General features: G+C 39.5%; 1 protein-coding gene across 3 annotated transcripts in view; it reads left to right on the top strand.

The window, feature by feature from the left end:
* Nucleotides 1–25,697, top strand: part of nlgn3a (neuroligin 3a) — a 137,704-nt gene that overhangs the window by 42,915 nt on the left and 69,092 nt on the right. For all 3 annotated transcript variants that reach the window (XM_082506825.1, XM_082506826.1, XM_082506827.1), the window contains one exon: nucleotides 2,522–2,671. In XM_082506825.1, the coding sequence (XP_082362951.1) occupies nucleotides 2,522–2,671 (150 nt within the window). The remainder of the gene's footprint in view (nucleotides 1–2,521; nucleotides 2,672–25,697) is intronic.

Below are 25,697 nucleotides of genomic sequence, written 5' to 3' on the forward strand. Positions count from 1 at the left end.
AGTGTATGAGTGTCACTGTGTAGTAGCTGCTGCATGACACCACATCGTATTAAAATAAATGTGACAAAAGTGTACATACATTAGTTTTTTTCTCCCCCCGCTGAGTTCATTCTTCATTTCACATCAGCTTTCATCTACATTGCCATCAATCACGTTTTTTTGCCCATCTCCAAAACACAAGTTTGTTTTTGTCTTTCTGTAATATTCTGAGCTTGTTGTGCATGGAGTTCATATTGCAAATATACCAGCCTGTGCATTAATGAATAAATCTCTGTTTCTTTTCCGCCACAGCACTGTGCTAAATTTTGATTCTAAGAATATGTGTGTTGATGTAATGATGTGTTTGCCCCCGGAGAAGCAGTGAATCAGGAAGCAGCTTTTTATTTTGAGGTAGCCACTTAGTCACCTGCTTCACTAGATTAGGCAATTAACCGTGACCAAGTAAACTCCGATCTGATTGGTTAAGAAGACTTAGTCATCGGCCCAGATGTATCCGTAAAGGATTATCATTTCTCACTGTAAACCAGAATCCGATTGGGATCTGTTGCGTACATATCTTCCTCTGACAACAGATGAGTGAGAGCCGTATATCACATCTATGTGACACCTCCCACATCAGATCAACTCAATGAATAGATTAGAACAAATGGAGCTCGAATGTTTTGTATCGCTCTCCCAAAGGGATTTAACTGTTGTCATGGAGACACGATGTGAATCAACAAAAGAGGTGACTGATAACATTGACATGACTAATCTCTTTTTTTTCTTATTTCTGCCCCCTGTTCCTTCTTCCTTTCTGCCATTCTCTTTGTATCTGTGGCCCATTTGTTTTGAATAGCTTGTGTAGGATATCGTTTTGCCTCTCTGAACCCCTCCTCCTCCTCCTCCTCCCTTCTCTGACTGTACTTTTCATGCCTTCTCACCCCATGCATCCCCTCCTCCTCTTGTCTAAGATAAGTGTGTGTACAGAGAAGTGTCAGCTATAAATCATATTTCACTGTGCAGCCTTCTCAGATACCAGCAAGATAAAGGAATCCATAAATAAGGCCACATCATATATAGTACAACTTATTGCTTTGCTTTAAAATGTAACAGGGCCATGAATAACCAAGGGAATAATGTAAAAAAAAGAAAAAAGAAACAGGCTAAGTTCTCTTATAGAGGTTTACAAAAAAAGGGTGTCTGGACAAAATGCATCTAAGTAGTTGTCTTCTGTGTTGAGCATGCTAATGTGTTGGGGTGCATAACGATGAGGAGCGCCTGCAGATCGATGCAGATTAGCCTGTTCAGGATGTGGTCTGCGATTAGCTGTTCTTGAGGATTTTGAATTTTGGCTCTCAGTCACCATAGCAACCAGAATACAATACCATCCTTTTAAATCCGAGCCCATTGCTTTCTTTCCTTTTTTTATTTCTCCTGCTCTCTTCTTAATATCCTTTCCATTTCTATCTGTATTCCTTTCCTTTCTTTTTTCCTTCCTTCCTTATAGTCTCTGTGTTTTTCTTTCTCCCTCTCTGTTCCGATGTCATCCACACTTTTTGCACTCCTGCTCCTTCTCATTCTCACCATTCTCAGGGCTTGTGGGGGGGACAAAAAGAAAGGCAGGGAGTTGGACAGAGACGGGGAGAAGGCGGGAGAAAAAACAGGGAGAGAGACAGGGGAGAGTCTGTGAGTGAAAGTGATACAAAGCAAGGGAGGGGGAAGGCAAGAAGCTGCACCGAATGCAGGGGGGAGCACGAGTGAAAATGAGAGTTTCTTGTCTTGTCTCCCAGCTCTAGCTAGCCAGTCAGTAATTCAGTCTATTCCTCAGACAGAGGCTTTTTTCATCCCTCTACCTCTGGATGTGCTTTATCTGGCTGGAGTGTCGCTCCAGCTGGGTATCAAAAACTGCTCCAGGAATAAAATAAACAGCATTTTGCCAAAAGTGAAGCAGAAATTTTAACTGCCTGCAATCCCAAGCAGGACTGTGCAAATAAATTGCGGCGGCATGATAGGCCTGTGTAAAAAGGAGGCGTGAGGTAGCATTGTGTAATTAGCCAGTGTGTTTTCCCTATCACTGTCAGGCCAGATTAGGCTTCTCTCTGCTTAGGAGATGTGTCAGAGTACCTCTCTCTTTATTCTCCCTAATGGCTTCCTGCATGTCTATATTAGGAAGTGGGTCTGCCTCCTGGGAGGCTATGCAAAACCAAATACAAGCCTAATAGTTTGGTTTATAGGAAGTAAATGACTCACCACGTTTTTAGATGAGATAGCTGATTGCTATAATAGAGCTGGACAGCAAAAAAAAAAAAGCGTGGACAGTCATTTGTTTCTCGTACAGCTGATATGAAAAGAATAATGCTTCCAGTTCCATTATTAGGCCAGAAGACTGAATGAATACAGCTGGTATCTGGGAGGTGATCGTCAGCTTGTCTGTTTGTGACCACTATGTGCTATAACTTCTTTATCTGAATCTGCGCTGACCCTTGATCAGAGAGGATGGACGGCTTTGTGAATATGTTAATGATGGCCGCTCTTGCAGACATACGAGACACTGGGGCCAAGCCCGTGATGGTCTACATCCATGGAGGGTCCTACATGGAGGGGACAGGCAACATGATCGATGGGAGCGTGCTGGCCAGCTACGGAAATGTCATCGTTATCACTCTCAACTACCGCGTTGGAGTCCTCGGTAAGCATCCTTTCCTCTCTCTGTTTTTTTTTTTATTTCCTTCACCTTATTCTTCAAGGACATTTTCTGGGGCAGCTTTGCAGGCCACCTAGCTTAGAAGTAATGAGCTCTGCTGATTGCCACATACACTCTAAATAAGGCTGAAAGAGAGAGAGAGAGAGAGAGAGAGAGAGAAAAGCAGGACTGTAAATACATGGACTGGCTTGTTGATGTAGTGCTCATGTATCAAAATCACAGTAATTGAGTGTGCTGCATAATGTGGGTTTGTTGTTGTGACTGGGGTTTAGAATAAATTAAGAAATTATTGAAATGAAGTAGAAAAAATGATAAGATGGGCGTGATGCTGGAAGGATAGAGGAGTGCGGAAGAGTGTGCTGGAGAGAAAGAGAGGTTCTCTCTGAGTTGCGGTTGGTTGCATTGACTCATGCAGCTGAATCCCCTTTCAGACACTTGTGCATGTGTGTGTATGTGTAAGCCTGTGTGTGTGTGAGAGAGAGAGAGAGAGAGAGAGAGAGAGAGTGAGAGAGGGAAGGGAGAAGCTGAGAAAGAAAGAGTGAGAGAGCAAAAAGGAGAGACAGAGAGCTCCATGGAAACAGCTGCAGCAACACAAAATGGAGTTTGTTAGTGCACTACCCGAGCTTTGTACCTTTTCCATCCATCTCTCTGACACAGTTGATTTCCCTCCTCACTTATTTTTTTTTTTTTTACATTTAGAGTGGATGTGGCCTGACTACAAACAATTTGAATATAAAATGAAATTTCCATGTTGCTGAATTTCTTTAGAATATTGCTTCCGATTTTATCGAACTTGTTGGCAGCTGTTAGCATAAAGGATATAGCTGCTTTATTCTGTGTTTCCTATTGTCAGTAAATCCCATGAAAAGACAAAAACCCATACTTCCTCAGTGCTTTCAGACTTCACTGCCCTATCAGCCCAAACCCAGTTGCTTCCAACGTACTCTGAATATTTAAAAACATTTTATTTTCAGGCACAATTTAAAACAAGCCCGAGAAACTTAGTCACCACCAGTAAAAGGGGCAAAAATGGGGTGCTGGAACGAAGTGATGGAGCAATGCAGATAAACACCAAAAGCACAGTAAAACAGCAAAATCTAAAGATCACTAACATTATACAACATTAGCAACCGTTGCCATTACACACTGAGCTGGCCTGTAGCAGAGCACGTGATTGCATTTAGCTGAGCATTTTGTGTATTAGCTTTCGGAGCTGCTGTAGCGTGTGCAGGATTAACTCACAAAAAAACAAAAACTGTCCAATGAATTATCATAATAAATGCATGCAACTCAGGAGGAAATGGCTTGGTGAATGTATTTATAGTTAGAGAATAACAATGTGCAATTATGGATTTATTTATATAAGATGTGGATATAGGCATTATTCTGCTTTATTAGCTTTTTGGCTCCAGAAGAGACTGTTTTCAGATGGTTGGGATGCTAGCCAATGCTAGCAGGCTTGGTTAGTGTTGGGTGTAACACATTCCAAATATTTTTCAGTAAGGCAATAATGTAACATTACTGTACTAAAATAAGTAATTACATTACAGTTACAATTAGGTATTACTTTCAGAAATACTCTATATTTATCTGTACACTGTGAATAGAAGGAAAAAACAAACAAATAAATATCTTTTTCTTTGTCTGCATGTTTGCGCTACAGTCAGCTGATTTCATCTCGTATACTGGGAGGAAGAAAACGGTTTAGCGATCTACAGCCTTTGAAAAATGGAAATATAGACATTACTTTTATTTTTATTACACAAAAGGACAAAAGTGCTGTTGTGAAATGCAAACTGTGTCCGGGACGGAGCCAACTGCTACACTGCTAACACAACTGTGGCTCTCGGCAAGCATCTGCACAGACAGCATGCTAACACAAAGCTAGCAAAGAGCCCATAGTAAATGGTGAATAGACTGGGTTTTGTACAGCACTTTTCTACTCTACTCAACCACTCTAAGGACTTTGTACAACCTCTCATTCACTCAGTCACACAAACATTCATACATTGAATATGTGTGTGACTTTTTTCTTCATCTAAGTGCTTTCTATCTAAAATTCACATTTAAACTGAGTGTAGCTTTAGCAACACCTGAGCTCATCGGCCAGACCCTGAATTTGAACCAATACCAAAGCCAGTGATGAGCAGTGAGGCTTGCAGCTTTTTCACCTCCATTTCCACCTGTATGTGTTTCTACAGTAGCATCACAGTGCCTTAAAAGCCTTTTTTTTTTTTTACTTTGTAAGTGTTGTGTTCATATGTAAAAACTAAAAGTGAGATCATCTGTGTCCTCATTAGGATAGACATTTGCAGGATAGACTTTTAATTATGTGACAATGCCTTTCAGGTTAGTTTATGGAGTAACACCAAAGTACAGTAACAATAACATAAAGTAACAAAGTTGAGTGCAGTATTACTTTTATGAAAAGTAATAAGTAATGTGTAATAAATTACTTTTTTGAGTAACAACCCCAATTGCACAATGTAAAAAGTCATCCTTCATACATATTTGATATATAAATTGCTGGGTGGTCCAGATAGAGGCTAATCATGTAGATTAATGTATTTCTACTTTGGTAAACAATTTGCATCACACTGGTCTCTCCAATCCACTGTGATTCTCTCCTAAAGTGATGGACAACTGGAAATGAAGGGAGATACTACTGAGTCTGTTTGAGGGCAGCTGGAGCTGTACAATTCAACTAGTGTTGACTTTTTTCTCTTGTTTAAACAACTAGCAAATAAATCATCGTCCCTAGTTCATGGTAAGTTGTGAGAATATGTTACTGTAACTTGTTTATTGGTTGCACTAGTCCTTATACCCATGACTGCTAGGGCTGAATATTCACAGGTTGACACTGAATTAATGTGGTAAGGTGAGGTGAAATGAAACTTTGCTTCACTTTTGGTGTGAACGTACATTAAACTGTATGAGTGCATATGTACATATATGGTTACAGCCATAGATACCTTTGATTAGTGCTAAGAAACATTGTCTTTCATTCTCCAAACTGAAGCACGGATCTCTTGAACACACTGTTAACATTTAAAAAGTCACATCAAGACATGCTATCAGTCAGTATATTAAAATTTTAAAAATTCCATAGCCACCTGTGTAATGGTCAGAGAATCTGATCAAGTCTCTAATAGTGATACTTTCATTCAGACTGCATAATTTAAACTGTGGAAAGAAAAAACATCTCCATCAGCAGCTCATGAGGTTGTAGCTTGGGAATGCCTATAACAGTTAACAGTCGTTGAAAAATAAACTCCTCCCAGCTCTACAACCTGTGATGAGCTGTCACATGTGATTTATTTTTCAAAAGGGCAACAGACATGTGGGATGAAAACGACTGAGCTACAGTACATCATGATTTGGGTTGTCAGGCAAATAAATTGTTAGCAGGATCAATTCATGATTGCTCGTAGTAGCCTTCATGACACTTGTTTTCAACAGTAAAAATATAGGATGTCACCGGTTTTATATATTAAAAAAAACTGTCTGCCTCACCTTGGTGCTCAAAGAATCCAACACATTAAGAGCAGGAGGGTGACTGCTTTATCCTCCAGGACATTCGGATGCTGAATCACAGAAACTGCATTCATCTTAGACTCTCTTTTTGATGGAGATCACAGAGCCACGGCCTATCGATTTTATCATCAGGATTGCTCACCTTGAATACTGTGTGTTTTCCTCTGTCATTTTTTTCCCCAAGTATCATTTTGAGCATTGTAATCAGCCTTCGGGGTGGTAAGATAGTCAGAGGACTGGCTTAGCATGCTGCCTCATGCTCCTGCCCCTGGTTAAACCTGAGCACGTAAGCCCAATACAGATTCTTGTTCATATTTCTTTCATGGCACTTCAATTATGAGTCAGATGTTTCTTCTCTCACTGCCACATTTCAGTAAATGTCATTCTACATGCGTGCACACACACCCTTATACACCACATACAAATACTCGTGAACACCCATGAGCACATTCACACGCATACTACCGGCCACATTAAAACACACACGCATGCACACACTATGAGTGCAGGCATTGGGACAAAGCAACAGCAACCCCCACACACATATACTGATGTTGTTTGGCAGCTTGCACAAACGCACACACTCCAAAATGCAGTTCACAAAGCAGCTCTCTTGGTGAGCTCCCCAACAGCCATTCTGAGCAATGAGCGGAGAAGAAGCGATGCATGTAGTTGAGCGATAATGTCCATCACTGTAGCATGGCCTGATAATCTCCCTACGGTACGGCTTTAAACTGTTATTACCGACACACTCATATAAACCAAATAAAACCAGGGCCAGAGAGAAATCGCACCATGACAGACCAATTAACACTATGCTGTCTGCATATATTCGGCCATAAAGTACAAATTGTAATACTCAGAGTGTGAGAATTCATAATTACATGATTTTATTTCTATTTGTTTGCATTTTTATATAGAAAATGAGTGTCGTTAACAGTGTCAGCCCTAATCTACCCTAAACTGTATTAAATGGAGGGGATTAACTGCTTGTTTTGAATACAGTGAACTGCAGGCTTTAACAGCTAGATAATATATGGTCATATATGGTCATCTGACATGGGTGGGTGGGGGGAGTCTGTTCGAGCTGTGATAGGGCGAAAAGGCAGGGTACAGGTGGCCAGTGCATTGCAAGGCCAATACGTAGAGACAGGAAACCATCCTACGCCTACAGCCGTGGATTGGAGGTCTCTGAGCTGTGGGAGGAAGCCAGAGTACTCTGATAGAAAACGTGCAAACTCCACACAGAAAGGCTCCAGCCGGGCCTGTGTCTCCTCGTTGTGAGACGACTAAACCACCGCAACACCTATAAATGAAGAATAAATAAATCATTAAAACGGTAAATATTTGCTTTGTTAAAATTAAATAAAAAAAGAAAGCTGTTTTAATTAGGCTGCTTAAAGGGATGAGCGAATTAGACGAGATGATTTTTAAAGTGAAAACAGACAAGGCAACTCAAAGTACAATTTCTGACACTAATACAGCTCTCCCTCCGTCCCTAGGCAGCCTGAATAGTACATTAATAATGCAGTAAACACCTTTGAAATACACACAACAATCTGAATATTTTGAATAATATGAACGTTTTAGAGAGGAAAAAAAATACACTTAAACTATTAGGCAACAACAGACACCACTAATGCGTCTGCTCAGAGGATTTCATTTAGACGCGGAAAAACATTTTAATAGCAAGATTTCAATAAACTGAACAGCACCAAGCAATGTTAAATGTCAGTGATGAATGTTTTATTTATCCGTTCATCGATCCATCCATTTTCTGCTGCTTATCCGGGTCCGGGTGACAGGGGCAGGAGTCTAAGCAGAGATGTCCAGATACCACATCCTGTTCCTCCGCTTGTATACGTGAGGCATTACCAAGCCAGCCAACAGACATAATCTTTCTGGCATGTCATGTGTCTCCCTCCCTCAGGGGTCTCCACCCAGGAGGGCATGCCCGAAACACCTCAACCGGGAGCTCAGAGGAGCATTGGCTCTATTCTGCTTTGAATCACTGAGCGTCTAAGACTGAGCATAGACACCTGGCTGTAAATGTGATCTTGTTGTTTTAATCATTACCGACTGTATAGCTTGTGACCATAGGAGTGACTCGGATTGCCTGGTGTCATTTTCATCTCCACAGTGGGTTCTGTCTTCCACTCAACCTGTCTGACAGTTTCCCCCTCTGCTCTGCCCCCACTTGTGAACAAGACCCGAGATAATTAATACTTTTGTTATGTTTTTTTTTCTTTAATTTCATTTTCTTTAGACCGTTTTTACTCAAATGGAGAAAAATTATTGAGAGATGCTCAGTGTGTATGAAGTTTAGATTAATGCATTTGGTGTTTTCCACAAGAGCGACCACAGTGGATTAAATGTGGTTTTATGATATGCAAATAGCTGCTGAAGTGAAACAGAAAAAAAAGAGAGAGAGAAAAAGAAACTGAGACTCAGGTGAAGTACTGGAAGAAGGAAGAGATGAACATGATGGAGGAGAGATGTACAGATTCATTTCAGATACCATGATGTGCTGAATTGCCACCAAGCCCGGTCCAATTAAAGAGGAATCTTCTGAGCTTCCAGTGCTGTTCTCTCATCCCCCTGTAGCTATTAGCCCTACGCTGCTGTAATGGTAATTATTGCTTCAAAGGGTGGACCACAATACTTCTGAGGCCCCATTTTTAAACTTTTACGATTCAACCTTTTGCTGTTAAGATGAACGAGAAATAATTTCAGATTTAATCTTTAATTACACATTGACCCACGCGGTGCGATTATCGCCGGATGAGATAACGAGCGTGGAGTTTTACACCGTCTGTGCTGTCCTGTTAGGGTTCGCTTGGGTCAGAGGCTCAAGGAGCTTTGTTTGTTTACTAAAGAGGACCAGTGTTTGGATTTCTTCTCATTGATCTGTATTTGTGTGTGACAAAGAGAGAGACGTGCGCGCGTGTGCCTCAAAATGCCCACATGTATGTGTAGGTTGGTTTTCGGAGAGGGGGTGGCGCACGTGCACGTGCCTAGTTGCTGCTCCTCTCTAATGATGTGTAATGAGTCCCAGTCAGAGGGGAGTATCTAGTATCACTGCTCTTTACAAATATAATTACTCACTGGCTCTCCAGAGCATGTCAATTTCCCAGTCTGTTGGGGGTGGTGGTGGTGGGTTTGGTGTGGGGGGGCTTAATTACTAGTTTCCAAATGCATTAAAAATTAACAAAGGCCGCCTCTCTTGCCAAAACCCAAGGTGAGATTCATCCTCTCGGCCGTATGCTCTGAAAAGGAGAACGGTCAAGTACGGCGCGTACTTGCAGACGCCTTTCACCTCTGATGGGGTTTATATGCGACCTTTGATTTCTATCTTCCATATCTCTGCCATCACAGTCATTTTACTTCACAATCACCTCTGCTTTGGACTGTCACCTCTAGTGAAGTTATTTAGGCCTTCAAAAGTATAGTTTTAGATCCAATCACAATAACCTCAGCCTACAGCATGAGAGTATGTGAAAGCGCTCTCAGCACTGAGGCGGCAGTGTGGTGATTTAGCATTGATTTGCTGAATTGCCAGGGTTATTCTGTGTTTGGTAAGTGACTCTGTCTTTCTCTGTTATGTCCCTCTCCTAAACTAAAGATAGTGACTGTTGGTAATTCAGCCAGGGATTTGGGGAGCAGAGGATATTTGTGTCTGTGTGTGAACGATATTGCAGAGCAAAATATAGTCCATTGCACGAGTTTGTGTAGTCGTTTTTCATTACAGAATAACTGCTGAGCTCCACTGAGAGTTGTGAAGCACCCAGTGTGCTCATGGCCTTCTGACCCAAACACTGTACTCCGCTGGATGTTGATTCAGTAGTAATACTACACGATGTCATCTGAGCACTTCTTGTCTGTGCTATAAAAGCAGTTGCCCTTTTTTATACTCGCTGAAAGTACTTTGCAGCCACAAATGCTTCTCCAAGTGTTACATCATTTATACATTTATTATTATACTGTATAATATCCATTTGCATATAAGATACATTGCAGCAACAGGCTTTGCTGTGGTTAGCACTGTGTGCTCAGAAAAAAGAGGTCCTTGGTTGGCTGGAGCCTTTCTGCATGGAGTTTTCATGCACCAGGCTTAATCTCAAAGTCCAAAAACAGGCTTGTTAGGTTAAATGGTGATTCTAAATTGGCTGTAGATGTGGATGGCTCTCGCCGTTTGACATCCACACCTGCGCCACCAACTCAACACAGCTAAGAAAATTAATAATTGCAGGATAAGATGCATTTTATAGTTTTATTGTATTGGAAAAGAGCTCTGTTTAAAACGTTTATACAATGCCGAGCTGCTGACATTGTCGTGGGGTTTTAACAAGCGCAACGTATAATTAGTAACTGCAACTCCCTAATAAAATGTTGTGAAGTGAAAGTAAAACATACAGACAGATAGACAGCTATATTAAAGACATAAGCATAAAGACTACATTTGCATCTTGCAGAGGCTAAGATTGCATATTAGACCAATGCTGCTTCTGTGCTTCTTGGATGACTTTCCACTCAGTGTGCGGACGTGTAAAGTGATTAAGTGTAAGCAAAATAATCTGTATTTGCTTCAACAATTTTATTTTAGCTCTTTATGATTAAACAGAACCCTTATCATTATTTTTTAAACCTACTAGTTCACGTCGATTATATAATCCGTGTAGCTGCGTCTCATTTGTTACATCCCTCGTCTGGGACCCCGCCCCCTGGAAAAAAAAATCTTTCTGAGTTACTACGGAGTAAAACTCAACATGACAACCTCCTGTGTGGTTTATTGACTTAAAACAAACCCTTCCCATAACACGGGGATCCCTCAGTACATGTTCCTAGTCTCAGTCATTTTGGTTAGCATCTGATATATGAGCTCAGCACAGAGGAGAGGAATTCTCCAACAGTAGGTGGAAGAAAAAGAGAAGGCAGAGTGAGTTCTCTTTGTCTTTTGTTATCGGGAGGAGAGCTGAGATGGATATTTACTTGTTTTCATAGGATGAATCCATCCAAATTAAGCAGAGAACAAAAACATTTATTCATCCTATTAATGTCAGGGAGTGAGGGATTGAAGTAATGGTTTTCATGCTCCAGTATGCAGCAGCTTGTTGATGCTGCTCTCCTACAAATCACTGCCAGGAAATTAACTCTTAAGCCGCTCTTACTAGACACACTGCTACAAACGTCTGGCTTTTGCAAGAAAGGGCCACGACGGGAGCCTATTGTTTCTCAATGTTTTTCCAGAAGTTGTTTCCTCTGTAGCTTCAAACTTGAAAAATATTGATTAAAACTAAAAGGGGATCATGCTGAGCAGGACCGAAATAATAATAAGCCCATAGAAATAATGGTGCATTTATGTAAAACGGCATTTTCACAGCAGGACCGAGATTCTTCTTTGTGTGTGATGAGTTTGGAAGATACCGCAGCTCTTTTAAATGTGTGATGTTATTAACTTTTTTTTTTTAATAAATTGCTTTTTGGTTGTGAGAAGGAAAAAAACGTAATTGATTTCATTTGAAATATACATCCTAGGTTGAAGCACAGAATTGGGCTTTAATTGGTACATATTGCATGCAGGGTGTGTCATTTCCAAATGCTGCAGGCTTCCCTGATAAAAAAGATTTAGTCCACTGTTGAGGGAGGCAAACCAATCAAGGCTAATTTTGTTTTCACACACTGATGGCAGAGACGAAAAGCCAAAACCTGCAAATGAATTTCCTCACACTTTTGCCTTTGTGAGGTATTTTTTGCAGGAATGTAAAACCAGACAAACATGAAACAGCTTCAACCAGTCAAAATGTATTTTTTTAATACACAGCAGACCGTTTTGCTCTTCAGCAGGAAAAGTGCGTGTGCAGTAGGTAGAACACAAATGAATTTATTTCATTTGGGATTTTTTTACAGGGCTGCTTTGAAAATGTTTGCATTGGAAGTCTGGCTTCCTATCGTGGCTTCCTGGGAACTATTTACAATACAGCCTTTATTTTGTAGTAGCCATTGAAATGGAAATTAAATCTATTTTCTCTCTGTCTACATTACTGATATCAGCTTCACTGTTAGCTCACCACCTTCCTGTTGTCCTGTTAAGGTGTAATAAGTTTGTAAAAATACAAATCTAAACATATTTGATTTCCTTAAAATCAACTTATTAGCAAAAGCAAAAGATGGCTTTTTTGTCTAGAAGATGTTAAGGTTGACAACAGTCATTTATCAAAAGCATTTTGGGGGAATGGCGACCTCCTGATGAAGTTGTCAGATTACATTTAGTCATTTTTTTTGCCAAATACAAAAACTACAAAAAAAACGTTGCAAGAAGAACAGAATAATTGTTCAGCGTTACTTTGTATTGTTTTATTTTATTGTTGCTATCGACTGCACCCAGTTGGACAACCCCCATTCCTTTATTTTGTAATGATCCCAAAGGCTGTAAGCACATTCATCAAGCAGCCACTAACACCCACTGGTGCAGGGCTTGTGGAGATGATTGGCCTTTACTCTCTGTCACCTAACCTTTTAAAAACAAAAGCGTTAATTATGGCTGCTTATTAACAAATATTCACATTGTTACATGCTAGTATAGAAAGTTACCTGGCTAATGTGGTATTTTTCAGGTTCTGAAAAGCAGGTCGAGTGCTGCATAATGAATAAAAAACCAAACCTGACATTCCTACCCTTTCCGATTGATAGTATTAGAATTATTTTGTCGTGTTATTTCTGCATTGAAGTGTGAATAAGGTGGCACTTTGTTTTTTATTTTTTAGCAAAAAAACTCTTTGAGTGCTAGTTTTGCAAACATGCGACTTACTCTTTTTTGTCGTACACGTGCACTCAAAAAATTAAAGGAACACTTTTTAATCAGAGTATATCATCAAGTCAATTCAACTTCTGTGATATTGATCTGGTGAGTTAAGTAGCAGAAGGGGTTGTTAATCAGTTTTAGCTGCTTTGGTGTTAATGGAATTAACAAAAACTATGACACAATCCCGAGAACAGCAATGCTTTTACAGGTGGAGTCCACTGACTTTCTCCCCTCCTCATTTTTTTCTGACTGTTTTGCATTTGGCAGGGGTCAGTGCCACTACTGGTAGCATGAGGCAAATCCTGAAGCCTACACAGGTTGTATAGGTAGTCGAACTCCTCTAGGATGGCACATCAATACGTGTCTTTGCTAGAAGGTTTGCTGTGTCTCCCAGTACAGTCTCAAAAGCATGGAGGAGATTCCAGGAGATAGCCATTTATTTTAAAAGAGCTGGACATGGCCTTGACTCATCAGCAGGACAAGTGTAAAATGATGTGGCATCGTTTTGTTTCTAACACATCATCCATCCTTTCTCAGTATCGATATCCAGCAGGATTTTTTTTTCTCCATTGATATCCAATATGTTTCAAGTTGTTCAAGGTGTTCCAATATGCATTATCATTTTCACCTCTTGCATTTTTCTTGTTATGTACTTTATTTAAGTACCAATAGTTAACTACTCATTAACTAGATTTCTAACTTTGGTAGGTCATCCTATTCAGAGATGAAAGAGGTGGTAGTATCAACAACACACATCAAAGGTTCTTCTACACAGTACGGCGTTCGTGTCTAGCATTTCTGACAAGACATCAGTTTTACATGGAGGCACAAAACATGACAGTTTCCATGTTTCACATTGTAAGACTTCTTTTCTTTCACATACAGCTGCTATCCGATAAATCTGACCACAGAAATAGTTTCTTTCTCCTTCTTCTTTTCACCTTTGGTCAGCAAGTGTTTGCCAGAGTTTTATGGGATATGACTCACTTTGAACTTTGCTTCAGAACCTTCGATTTTTGTCATTTTCAAATCAGCACTCTCGTGTTAAAGGGCATTTATTATTATTAGTCTTTTATTTATCCAGGTAAAAAATCTCATTGAGATTAAAAATCTCATTTTCAAGAGAGACCTGGCATCATGGCAGGTCTCTCTGCCATGATGCCAGAGAGACCTTCATCCCAGCACAAATCGAAACAGGAACAACGCTCATTAAAGAGCTTGTGCATGATTAGCCTGCTTTCCAGAGCCTTTTATTTAAGTTGAACCAACAGGTCTGAGTCATTATAGTAGATTTGTATAAAGATGTACTACACTAGATTAACAAATACTGTGCAAACAAATGTTCTCTTTCTAACTTGAAATCAGATTCCTGATGTATTGTTAATGAGAGTTTGTCCTTTTTCTTCATCCCAGCACAAATCGAAGCAGGAACAAAGCTCATTATGTTTCATAAGCATGACATTTCGGAAAACTGTGACATTAAGAAATCAATTTCTATGGTACAGTAATGCGTTTCACTATGCAAAACAACCTTTGCTGTAGCACTTTCCAGAGATGAAAACATGTTTAGATGATTGCAGCACTCTCGCCAAAACAGTAAATATGCATTACAAAGACATCAAAGCGCTAACCCGACAATTGCTTTCATCTGGTCAAGGGGTCCTCTGTAGCATCTCATGTAAAAATGGAGCACTTCACCCAAAGATGGCAATATGAAGTGCACAGATGGAACAACAGTTCACTGGGAGAAAATGTCAACCTTGTGTCAGTCTTTGTGGTTGAGATGCTTTATTGCTGGAGGTTTGACCTTTTCTATTAGTGATGGAGCATGTTCTTCTTGAAGCTTTTATTTGCATCCTGAACATGGGTAAACATTATCCCCATTCTGTCTAGCAGCATTCAAAAATTAGAGTTTCTGCAGGCAGAGATTTGAGTGGTTTCTCAAAGACAGAAGACTAATATTTACCGAGCTGCTATCTCACCCATTCTGACGTGACATGGTAGAGCAACAAGAGATGACATTTCCATTTCCACTTCAGCACAATCTGGCCCAACACAGAATCAGGGCCAGGGCTCCAATTTCCAGGTATCTGGATCTATCACTGCCAATTTTTTTGTTTTAAAATGATCTTTACATTTAGTGCATATGAGTGTGAGACTCAAATAAAGAGGCAATTTATAATACATTGCACACACAATAGCAGGGGCTGTCCCTGCTTTTTCTTTCATTCTTTTTTGTTTTGTTTTTGTTTTATTTTTGTGGCAAAAGGTCATTAAATCACAAAAAATATGCATGTCAGAATTCCGTGTGAATCCCTAACCTTTCAGCTTTTCTTTCAGAACCACATGACCTTTTAATCGCCATACCTGTGAATCCCAAAATATATCCACACCATCCTGTAGTGCTTGGGGTGGCTGTCAACAAATCAGAAGATTGGTGATTCCATCCCTGGCTGCTCTAGTCTACATGTCAAATACCCTTGGGCAAGATACTAACCAAGTTGCTCTCCAGTGCGTCTACTGGAGTGTGAATGTTACACAGAAAGCACTTAAACATAGAAAAAACATGCTTGTATGAATTGGTGTGAATGACAGAAGTGTATAAAGTGCTTTGTCCTCAGGTACAGTAGAAAGGTCCTTTATAAGAACCAGTCCATTTACAAGCCTTTGACTTTGTGGGAACTGCTGGCATGTAGACTGATATATTGCTCAACAGCTGCAAAATGACCTTGGTTTCTCAAGGATATAAATTAAAGTTTGTCTCACTGAATACCATATCACCTTATATCATCATATCATGAACCATATAGTTTTAACTGATGTGTTACCGTGCTCATTCTGTCAAACTAAACCCCATAAACTCAAAAAAACAGAAGTTTCAAAGCATGTGTGAAAAAAAATGTCTAGAAGCTAATAACCAGTATGTGGATTAGCGTGTACTTCTAAATAATGCAAACCACTTTGCATTTCCACAGCTGGGGTGAATTCAGTGGCAGAAAATAGCACAGTAAAAACAATGCATTCTGTATGGGATCTGCAAATTACTGCTGTGTTTCTCCGCTGAGATATTGACACAGGGTCTAAAAATCAATTAAATGAAAACAGCATGTATCGTGGTATGAATTCTTTGAACAAATCTCATTTCATCACAAGATGACACCGCCACCATATATTCAATACCTGAAGGTGAATATTTGTATTTCTCAGACTTTTATAACTTTAGTCTATTCCCAACTTGTATTGGGCTCCTTGTTTATGCTGCCTGAAAGATCTATCTGTGGTGATTCATTGCTTGAATGCTTTGTTTTCCTTTATGCTCTACTCTAGGAGGGAGTATGGGGGCTCCTAATGGCAGCACAGCTTTTCTTCTTAGTGCATTTGTCCTTGAGGGATTTTTAACATCACAACCTAAAACACACAGGCACTTCTTCTTCCTCAGGGCAAAATACGCACAGGTAACTGCCTTATCGAACACAAGCCGGCATGTACACCTTCCAGATGAGCCCAGTGCAGCATGTTTGATCATTCAGAGAAGAAATAAAGTATGTGTGAAGCTAAACCTCCCTTCTCTTTCATTTGTTTCCTCCCTCTTTAGCAGTATTGTGCAATGAGGATTACAGGAATCGAAACGGGTTAACATCTGTCCATCATCTGGTTTGCCCATTGACAGAAATGATGTGTGTAAAAAGATATATATTGGTCGGGCAGGTAGAAGTACTTGCTTCTTGTCTTGTAGACACATTAATCATAGCAGCGGCCAAGTCTAACCACCAAGGTCAGCAGTCCTAGCTCATGTGGGAAATACTCCCCACAGCTTTCATCACAAAGGGCTGCTGCAGAGGGCCTAACAGAGGCAGGAGTGAGTGAGGAGCAGGATGTTGAACTGACAAGGTTAAAGTAGGTGGTGAAGAACAGGGAGAATACGGCTGAATTAGTGATGACCTTGTGGGTGTGTTAAGCAAAGTGTGGCATTTGATGCTGTAGTGAAAGAGATTGCTAAGCAAAGGTAGGTGGACATTTTGGAATAATGGATTAAAGTGGGCAGTATAGCTGTTGGGAGGGTAGCAAATTAACACTGTGCCACTGGTACAGTGGGTGGAACCACCAATCAGGGGGAGGAAGGTTGAGAGGGACAGCATGTGAGCAAGGTCTAGCAACAATGCTTTTAATCACACCCCTCAAGTTGGAGTTTTCTATGATTAGAATCTGACGGAGGTGAGAATTACATCTCTTTGGGAAAAATCATGGCTGCTTGGACCTTTGAGAGAGATTACAACTGATAAAGCTGCTGTTAATTTAGAGCCAGGTATCCAGTGTAACCCACACACTTAAAAAATCCAGGGAAGGATTATAATAAGTAAATAGGTGACAATATATCCATGACAGGGTTTATTACATCAGTTAAGTTCATTCCTCCTATGAGGCCTGATTTTATAGGGTCTTATCAGGTTTTGAATGTGTGGTAACCCAGAGAGGGTTTATCAAATGTGTGGGAGGGTATTTCTGCAAACTGAAGAGAATACAGTCGTTTTCTCCTGCCATGTGAAACAGAGGTGCAGTATATTCTTAAATTCTGTAGTCAAAGCAGTGCTGGCAACAGTCCACTTCAGTCCAGTTTCTACTCCCTCACTATTTAGGAAACCTGGTTGTTATAAATTTGATCCATGAGGGATTTTCCTATATAACCTTTGCCCATCCATTCTTTTCAAACCCCGTAAAGGTGGAGATACTCTGGAAGTGCTTTCTTATTGTAATCCAGCCTACAATGATTTCTCTATGCCTTACCTGTATGAAGGCCCATTGCTTATGTAATTTGTGCCATGTTTTTATGTAGGGAGTGAGGATATACACTATACACTATTTCTGTGTCTGTAACAATTACATATTACACATAATAAATATCTTTTGCTTTCTGTCTTCTCTATTTAGTTTTCTCTTTCTCTCTTGTTTTTTTTTAATAGGTAGAAAAACAGCATTGTGCTTCTATGTATGGCCTGAATGACCAATGTATGTTTAGGATGTTTTGAAATATGAGCTAATTGTGAATGTGAAAGGGATGATATCTAGTGGAGAAGACTTACTTACAGTATGCAGATCAATACAGTAGCATTAGAAGTCCTCATGTAGGCTATGCAACTAAAATCATTCAAAACACAGACCTCCATGTGCACTCCTACACTCAGTACCTGCAAAATATTACTTAGAATAAAAAGACTAGTGCAGACTTCAATTACGTATTTGCTTTAAATTCATTACATAATTATCATCAATGAAAACATGTACAAGAAGTACGCCGTTTGACTTGTTCTTTATATATTTTTTTAATGACATCAGTACTCAAAAATGGAAAAGGCTTCATAAGTTTGCAACAACCCAGGTAACACCTGATATCCCAGCGTGACTTCACAGTGTTTCAAAGAGATGCCAGAAATGCTGGGCTTTGAAAGTCTTCAAGGGCCATAAATGTCCTGTGTGACTGTACAGGAACGTCCACGATAGTCAGCTCTCTGAGGTCGTCTTTGGTCTTAGCTTTGCAAAGCTTTGATGTGTAGTTGGGCTCAATGAACTTCAGCGGCAGAATTCTTTCCCAGTATGCAAAAAAGAAGTTAAATCAAGTCTCTGAAAAATGAAAAGGCACTTTTGCTTTTTCAGGTTAGATTATAGAATTTAGTAGTGATTATGGAGCCACATCCTCTCATATATTCAGCCATATACACAATTATTATAGACAATTTATTAATTACACTTTACTTTTTTTGGTTGGATCCCATTTTGCTTTGAGAACTGTCTAAATTCTTTACGGCATTGATTCAACAAGGTGCTGGAAATATTCCTTAGAGATTTTGATCTGTGTTGACTTGATAGCATCACACAGTTACTGCAGATTTGTTGACTGCACATCCATCATGTCAATGTCCTGTTCCACCACATCCCAAAGGTGCTCTACTGGATTGAGGTCTGGTGACTGCGGAGGCCATTTAAGTACAGAGAGAGTTCAAGAAACCAGTTTGACATGAACTGAACTTTGTGACATGGTGTGTTATCATGCTGAAAGCAGCCATCAGAGGATGGGTACGCTGTGTTCATAAACGGATGGACTGCAATATTACTTAGGCAGGCTGTGGTGTTTCAAAGATCCTCAAATAAGAATTGCTACACACTGGATATTTTCTCTTTTTCAGACCATTCTCTGTAAAACCTACAGATGGTTGTACGTAACTCTCTACTTGTAATTCAAGTAGAGAAGTCGTTTCTGAAATGCTCATACCAGCCTGCCTGGTCAACAACAAAAGCACAGTAAAAGTCACTTAAATTGCCCCCATTTTGATGTTCAATTTGAACCCCTGCAGTTTGTCTTGAGCAATGTCTACATACTTACATTTATTGAGTTGCTGCAACGCGACTGGTTGAGTAAATATTTGCTCTAACGAACAGTTGAACAGCTGTACCTAACAAAGTGGCCTGTGATTCTTTTTGAGCCTAGTTATTCCCATTATCTACAGAATAAAGCTATATTTCATATTTCTGCTATACCCTCACACTACACTACATTCTGAAGACTAACAGTGGAGAAAAAAGGAGAGGACTAACTAAAGGTTCACATAACACTGAAATAACATATGTAGTGCCAGACATGGAGGAGGAGAGAGTTGATCAGTGCATGAGCTGGTTTCCAGAGCTGGTTGTTCATGTGTCAACCGTTGGCTAAAATGTAGTCTTACATCCCCTTCCCTTTTCCATTTCCTTTTTTTGTTAATGCACAGCTCCTAAAATGATATTTTGCTCATGCAAACGTGGCCACAGTCTTTCTCATGTAAAAAATGTATGTTAGCTAAGCATGTCAGATAGGAATGACTCTTCGGATAGCCAAGGTCATTATAATTTTTTGTCTAGCAGTCAGGTTGCTAATGACTCAAGTTATGAGCTGTATTTCAGTTAAGAAACTAAATATCGACAATAGTTATTTATTCTGTATGCAGCAAGCAAAACGAGTAGAGTAGGCTGGAAACAGGTTCATGTTTGGGGTTTAAGGTTAGGTGCAGCAGATTTACCAGCTCTTACACTTTGGCATATTGCACTATTACACTTTCACACTGACCATATAATCTCATGCCAAATACGAGAAGCCTTGCTGACCCTGTGAAAAAAATGTAGGTCAAATACTCTTTCTGTCTTCACAGAACAAAAGGCATTTCCAGGCATTCCACATTTCAGCACCAACACTAGTCGATAAGAGAAGACATACTTTAAATTCCTCGAAGGAGGTTCTTATGCATATGTTTTGAGTTTTGCACCATTTACATGGCTTTACAACTCTATTACTATGTTATCTGTTACATTGAAATGGGTGTAAAATATTGTAACAGGCATAGACTCAACCATAAAATAAATGTAATGTGATTCTGACTAAACTTTAACAAGACCTGCTGCAATTGCGGCCCTTCCCCAACACTCTCTGTGAATGGTATTTATGGCCAATGATCAGTGATCAATAGTCATTGATCAGTGGTTGCTGATCAATGGTCATGACAATTTGCATATTAATGATCAAGAAAACTGACCTCACAGCCCATTGTTCGGCAGTGGTGCTAGTTTGAGTTATTATTACTGTTTAAAAGGCTGGGGTAACCTGCAGTCAGCCGAGACTGAAAAAGTCACTTGGATGAGTGACAAAACATTTCTTCCACTGAAAACGCTACGTCCACATGAACACAATCAACTTTGTGGGTTCTGAAGTTTAGTTTGTTGTTTCCTAAGTTCATTAATTACCTGCAGCGCTGTATCCAAAGGCAAAGACCTGTGTGCATGTACACATGTGGCACAGCAGCGATATCTTGAGTAAATATGTATAGGTCCCATTATAAATCGTCAAATAGGATTGATTCTGATCTCAAGGAAAGTGACATTTTGTACTTTTACACCCTTCAGCTGTGGACACACACAGGGTCTTTCTCATTTACACTTAAGCTCATTTGTTACAGTAGCCATCCTCAGGTGGAGTCTTGAACTCCGTCATAGCTGTCGGGACATTATTTTACTGTAAAGGGCAAAACACAAAGATGTCACGTCAAATCAGCACTCTTCATTCATTTCCATGTAAAGCCTGTCAGTCAGGGCTTGTGATTGCATCATCACATAGCACTTCATGCCACTGTCCTATTGACAGCCTCAGTACCCCTGTTTTTTTTATGATTCAGACTTTGCTTGTACATCCAAACCCCTTTTGCAACTTTTCTCTGATCCTGTGACAGCTCCCTTCTCCTCACTTGCTGTCACTGTCTTTCATGTATGCAGAATAATGGATGAGTAGGGCATAGCTGCTGAAGTCAAGAAATATCCTAACCAAAGCTATAGTGCTAAAAAAATATTGTCATTATCATAACAGTAGCAAAAATGATTACCTAAAGGGGAAACTCTGCATATTTGATCTTTAGGTGAGAAATCAATTTTAAGTAGGGTGTGACCATACACACAATAACAATAACAGTGTTGAGCAATAATTCTTGAGGCTTTCTGGAGGTCTTTTTCTTTGGACATTAGCTGCTTTATCATCCATCTTCAGTCAAATTTTTGTTCCTGAAAAAAGATTTTTTTTGCTAACACACTCTGACAAGCATAAAATATCTATTTTGGACCAACAAGGTGGTTCCCAAAGAGCAACTAAACAAAAAATTGGCATATCGCAGCATACTACAGTGTGTGTGTGAAAGAAATTGAAGAAACTGGACAAGTGGTGGACAAAAAAAGAAGTGGCAGCCCAGAAAAAAATATATCTACAGCAGATGAACAGTATCTGAAAGTTGTGTTCTTAAGAAATAGTAAAAAACCTAAATATACCTAATATACCTAACACACGACCTGAGAGGTGCATTTGGCCCCATCAGAATGATGTCAGTAGAAGGATGGCTGTCAAGATGCTATGGGAAATGTAGAGAAAAGGCTGAGGTATGCCAAATTACACAAGAGCTAGACTAAAAATTAGTTTGGGTACAACAGTGAGTCTCCACAGCCATCTGTAAAACATGGTGGAAGCTCTGTCATGGTTTGGAGCAGCATTTCAGCCAGCCGGGTTTTGGAGTTCTGTCAACATTGATAGAATTAGTATCATCAGATTTAGTTCCACAATGCAGAACCATCTCAAAAGCATCTGATAGGCAGTGGTGTAAAGGCATATCTGGACAGAAGAACACACAATAGAACATATTAGTCCTGGATTGGCCTCCGCAGACCTCAACATTATTGAAGCAGTGTGGGATCATCTTGACAGATAACAGAACAAAAGGCAGCCAAGAGAAGAAAAGCTCTAAATGTCACTCAAGAAGCCTGGAGAACTATTCCTAAAGACTACTTAAAGAAATTACAAGAAAGCTGCCTAAGAGTTTTCGAGCTGTATTGAAAATAGTAGTCATACCAATTCTTGACGTTCAAGCTCATTAAATTTGTCCGAATTCAGTTTTTCCATATATTTGCACAATATAACAACATACAACTTACATATAAGTTATAATAAATTATCCTAGCAAAATATAAAGGAATAAGGGGTTGGTTTTAAACCAGCCATTTTTTTATTGTAGATATTTTTTATTGTGTCTTATTGATTGCTGACATGCTGAAGAATGGTGCTAGGGACTAAACTTGACTTCTCTCACATCTACCAGAATTCAATTGGCTTTATGTACCTTCATATTGAATGTCAAATAGCACCAGGTAACTTTGTAACAGTGAAAACACATTTTATGGTACAATCATTTGGTATTATCAGATATCAGATTATCATTGCAATAGAGTTTTTAACAGTTCGGAAAGGACCTGAGTTACACAGTTTACAGTTTCAGAGTGATTAATTAGATGAAATTATGGGACTTTATGTATATCCCCCCCACCCCCCATCCGCGCGCACACTCCCCTCCTCCCTGTTTTCCTGTTCATATACACTACAGCAGTGATCCTCAAAGTAGGCTGCCACAGAGTGCTGGCCTGCCAACTATGTCATTAATTTACTGGATAAAGTTGATTGAAGAGGTTCCAGCTATGCTTAATGTTGTATAAACGCTTTCAAATATAACTGAAGCATTTTCAAATGAAGCAGGTATTGAGTGCAGTAAGATGTATGATATCTCTGTCATATAGCCTTGGCATCAATTCTCATACCAGGATAGTGTGGTTAAGTCAGGTAATTTGAAAATAAATTGTTTCAAAGGAGGATGAATTATGAGCATTTTAATGTGAATCAATTTTATCTTTACTTATTATTGTTTATTAAATGGCCCATGGCCTTATTCATTTTTAAATAGTGGCCCCTGGACAAAGCAGGTTGAGTATGCACAGTAGCCTCTGCTGGTCTGTTTGAAAGGAGTTTTTACCCAAATTACTGTGAAATTAAATTCCTTTTAAAGCCTAAACTTTGTTGTCAAAACAGCATAATTTTATATCTTGGCAATTAATTGGCTTTATTATCAGGTTTTGCTAATGTCAATGGAAAATTGTATTTAGTAGTCAGTATAATCTTTTAGTGATATAAGTTTGCATATGGTAGAATACTGCATGTAGTTATTTGTATTAGGAAATGTTTAACCATGTATGCTTAGAGGCATATAATCAATTGTGTAGTGACAGGATGTGTGATTTTCAGCAGGCTTGGTTCACCCCCACATCCTGGGAGCATGGGAAAGAGCTCGTACCTTGTTTTATTGTTTTACGGTAGGATTAACGTAGCTATGTCTGTTTTAGTTTAAGTGCTTCTTTACATTTAGATGAACTGCAGGACTTCCTCACTGTGTTATCCAGGGTGAGGGGGGGGTCACCCTTCTCCTGACCAAGGATGTACCTTTTGTGCTTTATGACCCTTTGATCAGCAACACACACACACACACACACACATATACACACACACACACACACACACACACACACACACACACACACATTGGAACTATAAAATAAAGACCGGGGCAGTCTCTGAGCGCGAGTCCCTGAGCCCTCACTCTCGTGCGAGAGCTCAGAGCTGCCCTTGCTAAGCAACAAGTAAAACTGTCCGTGTTTCTCTTCTCTGAAGTCTTTACTGAAGAAGTGTTTTATAATATTTTCCCTAACAGCTAATAATACAACAATTGTTGGCAATTTAGCAGTACTTCCAATAAAGAGATGGACTAAGAACATATCGTTATACAGAATATATAGAACATATATAGAATAAGAATATATCTATAGGTCACAGTTTGTAAAGAAAAAACAAACAGTTTATACATCACTGTGGTGACAAGAATTCTTCATTATTATAATTATAATAATTATTATTAATATTATTTGTTTTATTATTATTATTATGTCAGTAAACAGCAAGTAAAGAAAGTTGCGTATCAAGAGCGTTTTAAATGGGGGAAATGAAATTCCAGCATGACAAAGCAGCTTACAGAGGAAGGGAAGCAGCACAGATGGTTGATATCCAACAGTTCAGTTGAATTTTAGAATAAATCTGACATGGTTTGCGTGTAACTAACCAGAAAATAAAGGGAAACAAATGAAAATCACAACATGCAAAGACTCAGGTTAAACTACCAGGAACCTTTTCAGCATGCAGTATTTGTGTGTTTCATTACAGTAGAGTTTACCTGAGTAACCAGTATACAACCCCTTCATTCCCCCCATGCAAAATATTGCCATTGTAATACAGTGCAGATGCTGAGCAGTTCTACCTTTTCAGTCTTTATTGTTTAATTTGATTTGTTATGTTTATCAGAGGATTAAATATGTTTTTTCAAGAGTTTGGGTTTCCAGCAAAAGCCCTTACAGGGTAATCACAGCAAACACAGCCAGTGTGATGTAATGATAAAAACTCAGATATTCAACTTTTTTTAAAAAGAAAAGAAAAGGGAAAAGAGAGTAAATCTATTAAAACTGGTGACTTGCAGGAAGATAATTCAATTGAACATTGTACAGAACTAAAAATAAATACATTAGCGCTATTAGACTTGCCTTTTCTTTTTATAGTGTCCAACCTTTACTGACTTTCAAAGACTGCGCAATCAACAGCAGGGCCTAATTGAGATTATTTTGTGGAACAGAAGGCAGCTTTGTTCCTCACAGGCGAAAGAAGTTCAAGGGATTCTTGTAAATATCATGCAGGACTGATGTGAGTGTCAGGTGCTGCCGAATGCCAGTTTTCTCATGAATAATAGCGGTGAAATGTGTTGATAAATCCTGAATGTCTTGTTGAAGTTGCATGGCTTCAGGTGTTGGCTGACATTCTCTCTGTGGAGCTGCCTGTCAAATCAATGCAGGGCTTCTGGAGAGCTGTCTCTGTCTCTTTCCATGAGGTTTTTTCAATAGCACAGCCACTGCACTTCTATATCTTGCTTTCCTTCCACAATGTGAGCGCAATACTGAAAATCCACAACCTCACCATACTGTAGAGACCCCACCCTCCATATTCTAAGATCTCATCTGTTTCTGTTTTGTTTACACAGAAATGGGCCTTGCTGTGTTTTCCCATATGAAACTGTATTAGTTTCTGTCATCGCTAACCTAACGTAGCAGGCTAATAAAAGCATCAGTGAAGTGTGCAGCACATGGCAGCCGCTCTGGGAACGGTTGCTGCAGAGAAGCAGCTCTCATGTGGATGTGGAGAATTGTGGGTCCTACCATATATTGGCCAGGAGCCCGTGTGAGTTGTGA

The sequence above is a fragment of the Aulonocara stuartgranti genome, assembly GCF_965226115.1.
Source record: "Aulonocara stuartgranti genome assembly, chromosome: 2".
Classification (NCBI taxonomy): Eukaryota; Metazoa; Chordata; class Actinopteri; order Cichliformes; family Cichlidae; genus Aulonocara; species Aulonocara stuartgranti.